Source organism: Varroa jacobsoni, unplaced genomic scaffold (assembly GCF_002532875.2).
Source record: "Varroa jacobsoni isolate VJ856 unplaced genomic scaffold, vjacob_1.0 scaffold_918, whole genome shotgun sequence".
Lineage (NCBI taxonomy): Eukaryota > Metazoa > Arthropoda > Arachnida > Mesostigmata > Varroidae > Varroa > Varroa jacobsoni.
Window position 1 is genome coordinate 218,724 of NW_019213820.1, and position 10,926 is coordinate 229,649.

Sequence of the window (10,926 nt, forward strand, 5' to 3'; positions counted from 1 at the left end):
AAGCCACAAGCCAAGAACTCTTTCCAAAAGTAAATAAAGAATATCCTTGTTAAGGCAAAACCTACGCTCAAGGTTATCACCATTGTGAAATCATCATTTTTTGCTTATAAAGTGAATATCATAATTTCTGTTGTATGTTTCTTTATACATTTGTTATTATGTGAGCAAATATAACAAGAGGTGTCACTAACCCTGAGTTGTGATAGCCTCTCTGTCCTGTGGTAAAGAAGATTGGTCCTCTGTTCAATATCTTCCAATTTACGCAGTAGTCGTTCATTCCTCACAGCATTACGTTCCTCTTCCATTAAAAGCGTTCTCCAGTAGTCATATAAGGTTTGCTGAGACCTGCTTGTCGCAGGGTATTTAGCAGTGCCTTGCGCAGAACTGGACACCGCTTGATCACTTAGCGGCATCTGAGAATATACCAAGTGTTCAGGAAATTACACTTCCATATACAATAATTATAAAAAAGCAAGGAAGCTGTATTTTATCCAAATCAAAAGGAGTGTTATCTCTCTATGTCTCTACCGAGAGCCTTCACATTTTTGTCCGATATGCTTCTATTTTGGTTTCGCACAGTTTATATTTTAATGCGTAGTTGCTAAAACAAATCCCAAAGCAAAGAAATTCAACACCCAGTTTTCATGAAATACACGGGCGTGTGCTTAGTTCTTTGATATATGGGTAGCATATTTGTGATGCCTGTAGCAAATCGGGTCAATTTGCATGCATATTTTGGGTTGTCGAAGAAGTATCAATTATTTTTTTTTAGCTAGATGGCTCTAGAGTCACATATCTCACGTAATATAAATAATATCGGTTTGGCGTTGGTATCATTTAAAATCTGTATTTGGCAATAGATGCACTAAATTGTTGGAATGTTTTTATTAATATATGAGACAGAATGTTTTGAAAATTAATGAAATTTCTGGAAAAATTCATAATATTTTTCAGTTTTATTGCAATAAGGGCACAAATGGTGTCCAGCCCCTTAAACAGATTATTCTATTTATAATCAGGATGTGTTAACAGAAGGCACGGTCCAAAGACATTTTGCTCAATTTTGTTCAGTAAAGTTCGATACTTCTAGTAAGAATCGACCAGTTACAGAAGAAGTTGAAGAAAACCAAGACAATAGTAATTCTGACATAGCAAAAAAAAACTAAGTATTCACCATCAAACAGTTTTAAATGATTTGAAGAAAGCTAACTATAAAAAAATCTCGATGACTGGATACCACAAAACTAACGCAATAGAATTTATTTGATCGTATTTCTCTCTGTGAAGTTCCACAGGAACACAATAAAGTCGAGCCGTTTCAGAAGAAATTGATTATGGATGATGAAAAGTAGATCATTTTACGATAATTATGTGTAAAGAAAATTAAAACGGTATGTTCTGCGGTCTGTAACAAAGCCCAAACTGACACTAAAGAAGATGACGTGCTTGGCAGGATTGGAAACAGTACGTACACTATGAGATCCTGTCCTTTAGTAAAATGACTGATTTGGATTTTTATTGTCAATAACTGATAAGATGAGAAAAATCAACCAAAACTAGCGAATAAAAAAGGCGTCGTCTTATACCATGAAGATGCCAAACCATACACATTTTTAGCTACCCAGTAAAAATTGCAAGAACCTGGGTGAAAAATTTTGATGCATCCGCCGTTTAGCCGGGATCCTGCACCGTCAAACTATCATTTATTTCAGTTTTTGCAGAACTACCCTACTGATTTTAACTTAGTTTCAACAATTTTTTCCCGAATATCCCATAAATTTTACAGTGATGGGATTTTAACGCTCTGTCGATAAATATGGCGCACATTCAGTTTAGTAGTATTATTTTGGAACTTACAACATGTTTTCTTCAATTTTTCAAAATTTTTTCAAAAACGGTCGATACCTTATCGATCAGCCAATATATAAATATATATACATATATATTTTTACGTTTCGCCTGACTTTGTTCAATATAACAAGCATATTTAACGTATAGGTTCAAAAATAATAAGAAGTGCGATAATAAAAATAATAGGAAATAGGTGCGAACCACTACATAGCAAATATCTTAGCCAATTTTTTGAATATACCACCTTGGAAAAGCCTATCGATTTTGCTGTCGGTAGTAACAGGTCCACAGTGGTACTTGGAAGTTGGCACTTAAGGTGACTGTACTTAAATCGAAACTAAATGAGAGACCGATAAACGTGTTTGAATGGAGGCTCCGTTTGTACTGGCTGTACATTGAAACCTACTGTTAGTGATTCAAGCTCTAAATTGCTGCTGGGAGGTTAGCAACACACAAAGTGAGGAAAGCCGCAAACATTAGAGGCACTGATGCGAGCATAGAAGTGATGGCACCAAACTGAGAAACCATTAATTGATGTGAACAAAAAGGCGCTGAAGCTCAAGAAAACAAGTTCTAGCTGGTTGTGTAGAAGGCCAAAACATACAATGAAGTATACAATGAAGGGCAAGTAGCATGATAAAAGCTCAATGCAGAAACTAAAGAAAAAAAAGAAACAGCCTTGGTAGGACCAAACAAAGTTGCTTGATAGATAGGAACAGATATTGAAAAAAAAACACCACAGAAGCCAATAAGGAAAAATAGCAGTTAGACGAAAGCGAACATTCGAAAATCAAGAAAACACGAATACTGCACTTACGACTAGACGAGCAGTGGCAGCCGACGAATAACATACGAGATTAAAGGCAAGATTATTTTTCTGAGCTCAGGCAGATTTGGGCCTGACTACGGCAAAGTTAACCGCGTGCTTGATAAACTAGATTGACACGACGGACACGAACATGTTTATTCTTATGTTGGGGCGTTCAGAAAGGTGCGCAAAGCTATAAGTACTAATTTAAGTTTGAAAGTAATCTTTTTTGCAATACATTTGTTTTGTAGACATATGTTTAAATAATAACGTACATTTTTAAAAAGGAAAAGTGAAACAGTCCACAAAAATGGCCTCAGTTAGCGCCAAACTTAATGGCCGGTTCCACGTATCCTGGAATTGAGTTTTCGCAAATACTCTCTTTCTTATCTTATAATAAACTGTCACTATTTGCATCGCTATTTATAAAATAAAAAAAAGCTTTAGACGTTACTTTTAAAACCATCAAATTTTAGTTAATCTTCCATAGCGTTCCACAATTATTTTGACCTTCATATATAAAGATATATATTTAAAAAGACAAGGAGAAAATTGCTAAAGGATTTGGTGGTTTTCTATCGCCCGTGGTTACTATAGCACCCGAGTATTAAGCTCCAAGAGAAAGGAATGGGGCTTCTTTAGTTGACGGAGACGGATAGCACGAGTGAGAGAAATGTGGTAGAATTACAGTGCATTCTTTATTAAAATGCTATATCCGAAACAGTAAGCAGTCTGAAAAGAGCCATAAAGCGTAGGCTGTAATACTTAAAAACATAAGGGTGTTAAGTTTCCAACACAGAGCGGTTTACAGTCAAGGGCGGATTGTGCTTGTACATGTTTTTTACGATAATAACTGATAATTCGACGGCCGAAAAGTAATAATAAATGACAGATGTTTTCACTGTATGTTGGAAAGCTTTGAGTTGTTCGCGTTAGATCTTCCAAATATGGATAATGCCGTTTAGTTCCAGGAAAATGAAGGTTAGCCACACATTTTCTTCTTCAACGATTGTGTTGACCACAAAAGGTAGAAGAGTTTGGTATGCCAATAAGATCACACCCAGCTCAATCTTTATTCGGTTTGTTGTTCGTTCGTAAAGGGTTCATAAAGGATTATACTACATTCTGTGGTCTTCGAATTTTCGCCTACTTAGAACAATTTACAAAGAATGTGCAAGGTGCTTCTTATTCGATGCTTTGAAGCATTTTTTTTTACCTTTATTTGGTATTTGAAACGACTTAGAGCCAAAGTACCCAGAAAATATTAGCGCACGAACTGCAAATTACCAGATTCAAAGTGACTACCTGGCATCACTTATAAGACTTGAGCTTATCATTAAGGAAACCTGCCACATATGCAACAGAAGGAGAATAACAGTATCGCCTTAGATAGATCATAACTGAGAGGGCAACAACTCGACAACACGATAATTCAAATCAAGCAGAATCAATGTTAATAGAACCCATGAATTAACATCAAAGAAACGCGTATGCTTTTAAACAGAGTCACACAACATATTCAGACTCTGTGCTTTAATCATACAGCGTGGATTTTACGTAGTATTAAATGCCATATATTCCGTATTCTACTAATCGCATATATGGGCGATACGACACATTGCCGCTGCAGCGGCAAACCCAGTGGAACACAAGAAAACGCAGTATTAAAATCCCGAAGAACAGTTCACTAGAACATCGTCGGGCCAGATAACGATTGTTCGACAGATCACAGGCGAGAGTAAGGAATGCCATTGTCATTACAAGTCAGAGATGCAAGAAACTTCATGTTTATTCGAATAATTTGATTTGGAAATATGCGCAATCATCGACAATGTTAAACAAAAAGGACGAATAATGCGCAACATGTAGAAATGACACCAATGGCGTTGTCTATCTATCAACTAATAGTTGAGCGACGCAATCAGTGCTCCGAGCAATATCATACGATTTTATTGATGCCTTTGTGTCCCCAAGTTTATAGTACCTAGCTTGCCAACGGTACCGACATCATAATTTTTCTGTGCATTCTGTCAGTGCATAGTTTGATAGGTACAACTTGGTCTGGGATGCTTTAGATATATGTAGAAACTCGCGGGCAAGTTTTGATTTTGCTTGAGTTATCGAAGTAGATACGGCTAGTAAGTTAAAACAGATTTAAAAATTATTGGAGCTGATCGTATACTATAATAGATCAAATTACGTTACCTAAAGGCAACCAACACGTAAGATTGACCCACCAATAAAAAACCTTTATGTCCCAAACCCAGTTCGTAACTTTCGTTGAACTGAAGTTTGAAAACCCTTGCCCATATTCGTTGACACGCGTGTGTTGCCCAAAAACTATATATGTAGGTAAAACAGTTGACGTATGAGATTCATTTTATTTGCTGAGTAGGTAAAAAGTATTTTTACGGCGCTAAGTTACTATAATAGCTTAGAAAGATATAGAAAGCTTGAATTTCAATTCAAGACTACTAGGCCGCTCGGATTTGGCCTACGAAAGGTGAAATACTACCATGCTATCTAAAAACTGCTATCTTAGATCAGATACGTACTGTTATCATGTTGTCCCAACCCTACAAACGAAATATTATGTGAACATATACTACTATAGAGTATTATGTGATAATATATACAAATATAATATTTGATAGATTGGTATGAACAACTCGAAATCGTCGTCAACAGTACACCGGAAAATCCAGCTAGACCTGTTCTTTTGGACCGAACGCTTGAGCAGAAGGCCACCACCTACTTAAAGCACCGAGGACCCCAAAGATGACCCCATTCACGTCGGATCCGCATATTTTACCAGGATTCTTTTCGACCACCTAATATTGTGACAGACTAGAGGTCAATGCACCACACATATTTGTAATCACTAATGAAACGCATTATAGTAAATACTCTACTTTCCGGGATTAAAATTTTTTCATACCGAACGAAGAATATGATATTCGTTTTATTATTAAACTGGTTTCCATCAAGATATTCATGCTTACAATAACAAAATATTATCTTTTTGAATAAAAATGGCAGACAACTACTTTATCTTACAATTATTTATTTAACAATAGATGACATTTTTGTGAGCTGAATGCCAAACTTTTGCTAAAAAAAATATTTTTATTAACAACCGTTTTTCCTTAAGCTTCTTTTATCATTGAAGTAAAATTACTGCAAGTAGTTTGTCTTTGTCCTCACCAGCAGCAGACTCTGTGTCAGATGTAACTGATGTATTATGCTGCTAGCCTTCGGCGAATTTATGATCACTTGTGAAGGCAGAAAAAAACAATATATTTTTTATGGAGGACTTCAAATAATCGTAATTTAAAAATTTTAAACCAACTACTAAACTTGAACTGACACTTGATCTGTCCACAACCACATAAAGTCTTACTGCTCCTGTCCCATTCGTAGCACATATAAATTATATAATAAACGGTAAGAGAGAATTCATTCTAACAATTAATAAGTTAAGCTTGGCTTAGATATACTATTTCATATTTTCATATTTAGTTCTATATTTTTAAATGACACCATGAAAGTCCAACCGATTATTCATATCAACTATACTGATCATCATAGGTGAATATAGAAAAAATGGAAAGCAGAAGTGGGTGATACAATTTTTGAACAACTAGTTGAGTTGCAGCCTCAAGCTCAGATTAACATTTGAGACTGCTCGAGAAAAATGTGTGAGCGGTTAGTAGTAAATTCATACCGCGTTAGCCTCTACATGACTCCACCCAAAATAACAACTCGCGTTTGGACTGTAAGCAACGAAGTCATACCGTTGAAAAACTTGCGCTCACCAGAAAGGTTTTAGGTACTGTTTTTCGTTATTGCGAGCCTTACTATGCTTGTCGAATGTTTTACCTAAAGTACATATGGCTGCCTCTGTTGGGCAATATATTTTGATTTCTTTGTCTATCTTAAACAATATGGTCTTTTTAAAACGCTATTTGTAATTAAATTTTTCAATGAATATACCAAAACAAAATCGTCGCCAAACACATACGCATGAACCGACAAAGTCAAAGACTCACAAAAATCATCTTAACAACTTTTGCGCTAAGTTATTTTTTTTTAAAAGAGCTCGCAAAAAAACGACATTGAAAAGTAAGATGCTGAAATACAGAAGCCATGCCAAATACAAACTTATAAATTTGAGAAATATCCAATATAATTCGAACTTTTGGATGCAGGGACAGGGTACCCGAATGGAATAACCCTGATAGTCGTTCAAATTAAACCACACAGAAAACAACAAATACATATTCGTTTGAGGTCTGGATGCAAGCTTCTTTGTAAAAAAGTTGTTCGATAATCAATATAAGCAGGTAAATATGCATATTAACGATCTGCAGCAATTACGCAATATACATGTAACAATTATTCCTGTTTTGTCTCAAAAAAAGCAAACGTTATTATTTGCCTCATTTCGTTTTAAGAATTAAACCTAAAACAGCAAGATAATCCACTAAAATGTGTAATAAGGCAAAGTGCCATTTATTATATAAATAATGAATAAAACGAAATTTGAACTAGAAATTTTAAAAAATGTTACACATTTCCCACGTTTATTAAAACATACAGACTTTTTAAAACCACACGAAATACAGGAATATGATTGGGTAATTCATAACATAAAAATGACAAATTCTGACTGAGACAAATGAATTTCTTCTGCGCACCTTTGTATTACTATACATTCATAATTTATTACACAATAAAGTAATTACTAGATCGGAAAAAGCAAAAAAAATCTGCTTTGTCTACTACGTTTATCATAAGGTAAACACCGCAATAGTTGCTGATGAGAGATGTGTACGCATTTTCGACCATTGAACACATTTGATACGTTTTTAATAGTTTTACTTGACTTAAAAAACGTTCTTTCTAATAAATGTTTTGACAGTCCTTTGTATTCTATTGTATCAAGCTGTGCCAAATTTAATAGGCGTTAGTCACTTTCGTAGTACATTTAATCAGAATATATCCTTGTTAAATCTAGTACTTTATTGATACTCTGTAATAATAATAATAATTATATTAATAATAAAAATTATAATGAAATATATTTGACCTTTTTATTCAATTGATGTATTATGTTAACACATAAATAGTTTTGGCCGTCAAATGTCTTAGTTGTGAAACAACAATAAACAAAATCTCCGAGTTTTACTCGCCTCTTGATGCTGGAAACTTGTGAAATCCTCTGCAAGGTCGAAACAGCCCTTACATTCGAATAATAGAAACTTCGGCAATAGAAACAGAACCGTTTCACAGTATTATAAGCTCACCTTTATTGTACTGTAGTAGGGATTTACGTGCCCCTGTGCTATAATGAGTGGTGATAGAGCGCTATTTAGAACGCTTCACTTCATGTAGCCGCGGACAATAATGCACGTAACGTGGTCCAAAAAGGCAAAATTATCAGAGATTTTCTGGTGATCTCAGAACAATGTGTGCGGCCGGTCGTGGTCGAATTTGACTGAACAGACAAATGCAGGACAACGGTATTGAATCAACTGTCATTCCATAGTGAATAGTGAACCAGTACAAGAATGGGTGTCCTGCATTCATCTCGGTACAGTTCTTTCAGGGAGGGTAAAAGCGTCGCCATGACAACGAAACACTACAGTAATAAATCCTTGCGGGCAACGGGCACAGATAGTAGGTGATGGCCGGTAAACAAGTTTATTATAATGTGTTACGGAAGCATATAATATGTTTTGCATATTACGTGCAGAGTTATCTCTTAAACTGCTGGATAGTTTCAATATATCTTTGAGTCAGTGCTTTATTTTAGAATACTATTCACCCTTCTAAATAATACCGTAATTCAATAATATGTATTTCAGAATGACTCCACAATTATTCCGTGTAACATGCCCATAGCAGAAGTTCACATGATTGGTTTGTGAAGTATGTTCGCAATTTAAACCCCTTTGTCCATGCGGCTACATCTCTCTGAACAAGAATCGCTAGATTTCTTCTTGTTTCCTGACCAAAAATAGAAATTTCATTACACTCATTATCGGGTGCGCATTATATACATCATAGATATTCTAGTCATTCGTTTTTTATTTGTATGTAATCTATCTATATGTCTATCTACTGATAGTATTGGAGTAGCAGGCTGTGTCCGATTTAAATCGACCCTTTAATGTTAACAGATTAGACTGACTTTTTTATGACATAGTTCTTTCTTGGGAAGAGAAACGTAGAAAATGAAACCTATCTGTCAAATATTTTTACTCGTACAGGGAAAAATTTGTTTCTGCGTCAAGCGTAGTGCTGATTTATTTGATCGTGAACCAACGATAGTAACTTCTTATTTTTTTCGATTGAAAACAAAACAGGACCATTCAGAAACATCACGACGTTCATTAGCATTGCTCACGCTAATATATCATTAAACGTATAACTTCGTCTTAATTTATCCGTTCGACACGTATTTTGCTTCCAAAAAGACTGGTTGAGAAATTTGTTGAGAGGTAAACACTGTGTCCGTATACTCAAATTGTGGTGTCTTTAAAACTCTGTGAACATTTTTCCTTTTATTTCGTCCACGCTGCTTCGATTGATTGAGAAATATCATTGTCGCTAACAATTAAAAGCGTGTCGCGACGTTCGAAGCGTCTTCTACTTGCGTCACAAGACCAAGGCCCCGCTGGTCGAAAGCCGCTGCTCTAAGGAACCAAGTCGCAAGAAAGCACAATGAAAATAATAGTGAACAACTTAGCCTCTGCCAATGGTCCCTCCAAGCAATTTCCGAGCCCTTGGCCACAACTGCGATAGTCGCTGTCTGGATCATACCGCCCTGTATGCCTATACCTCAGAATCCGATCTTCAATAGAAGCCAAATATTGACTTGGATTTATATATTCAAAAATAGAGCACGAAATGGACAACCAAATCTTACCCAAAGAATTATTAACACTTCTATGATCCTCTCCGGTTTCTATTCAATGGCTCATTTAACGAAGCGGGCATCAAATTATGTTTCTGTTGGCAAGTATTCGCGTAATAAACCAGGTGTCACGTCATCTTAATGCTGTATTGTTGAAAGACGAAAACCCACGTTTTTGTTGCATAGAAGGTAAAATAAAATTAAATAATATCAATCTGCCCACAAAGATCGTCGCGCCCTACAGAACCAACATACCTGCTGGCAGTGCATTCATCTGATTGGCTATTATGAATTGTTCTAAATTCCGCCCATCCTCAAATATCTAGAGGTTTGTGCTCCTACATTCATGACCTCATCACAACAAAGAAAAGCATTTGAGAAGCTCGCATCATTGTCAATCCGAAACGATAGCTACTAGGCTCATACGGTCACACATGTAGTGAACCGACGGCCGGTGAGGTAGAAATTTTTATCCAAGGCGGTCGCGGCCTCTCCGTAAAACCTCGGCACCTCGGAGACATCCCGATGGTTAAGCACAATGCAAATGCCAGGTCATTTTAAAATGACACCGATTCTCTGGCGATCCTCAGTAGATTCTTCTGTTCCTGTGACTATGGCACATTCAGCGACGGACAAGCAACAAGAAACTGACCGCCCTCTGCTATAATGTCTACCATTTTCACTGTCTACATCAATCAAGCCACCTGTACCGACAGTACCTTATCGACGTGGCAGTAAAGTTGGAATACATCATATTCAGTGTAATCAATATTTTCGCCAAGCAACAATATATAGGGTCTTAATATAGCAAACGACAATGTCCTGACCTAGTCTTTGTGGAAAAGCAATGCATCCTTTCCTCGACGTTTAGAAGTAGCTTACGATAGGTGGCAAGACTTACACAAATGCAATAACGTATATCAGCACTTTCAGCAATGTTTCATCGCACCAAATTATCAAGTGGCGCGCCCGGCAGCCAGGTATTGTTCGGCACTTTGATGGTTAGTGGTCTGAAGGTTGGCCAAACTTGATTAAGAGTTCCTTTTCATATGTTATCACATGCAAAAACATGGAAATGCCATCGTATATCTACCATCCTAAAATACCAAAAAAGAAACCTTTCAAATATCCAGTAAAAACGTACGACAAATTTGTGCAGGCGGTGCTGAAGCACATGATATGCGTTCTGTACCATACAGTTAAATTTTTATGCATGATCTTGAACGTCGAAACATGCTCTTCTTGCAGGTCAATATTACGAAGTACACACTGAAGGGTAGCGACAAGGCTATCTTTAAAACACATCGGGCCCTGTTAAGCTGTCTCACAAGTATTGGATTCCCCACTT

General features: G+C 36.3%; 1 protein-coding gene across 2 annotated transcripts in view; it reads right to left on the reverse strand.

Annotated features, from left to right (window-relative positions):
- Positions 1–8,207, reverse strand: part of LOC111264962 (uncharacterized) — a 90,035-nt gene extending 81,828 nt beyond the window's left edge. Inside the window, exons 1-2 of one of the 2 annotated variants that reach the window (XM_022841249.2) lie at positions 7,966–8,207; positions 192–413 (exon numbers count right to left, since the gene is read on the reverse strand). In XM_022841249.2, coding sequence (XP_022696984.1) covers positions 192–413 — 222 coding nt within the window. In that variant the 5' untranslated portion in view covers positions 7,966–8,207. Of the gene's footprint in view, positions 1–191; positions 414–7,965 lie in introns of those variants that run through there. The other variant, XM_022841250.2, reaches the window with a different exon arrangement.
- Positions 8,208–10,926: the final 2,719 nt, after the last annotated feature.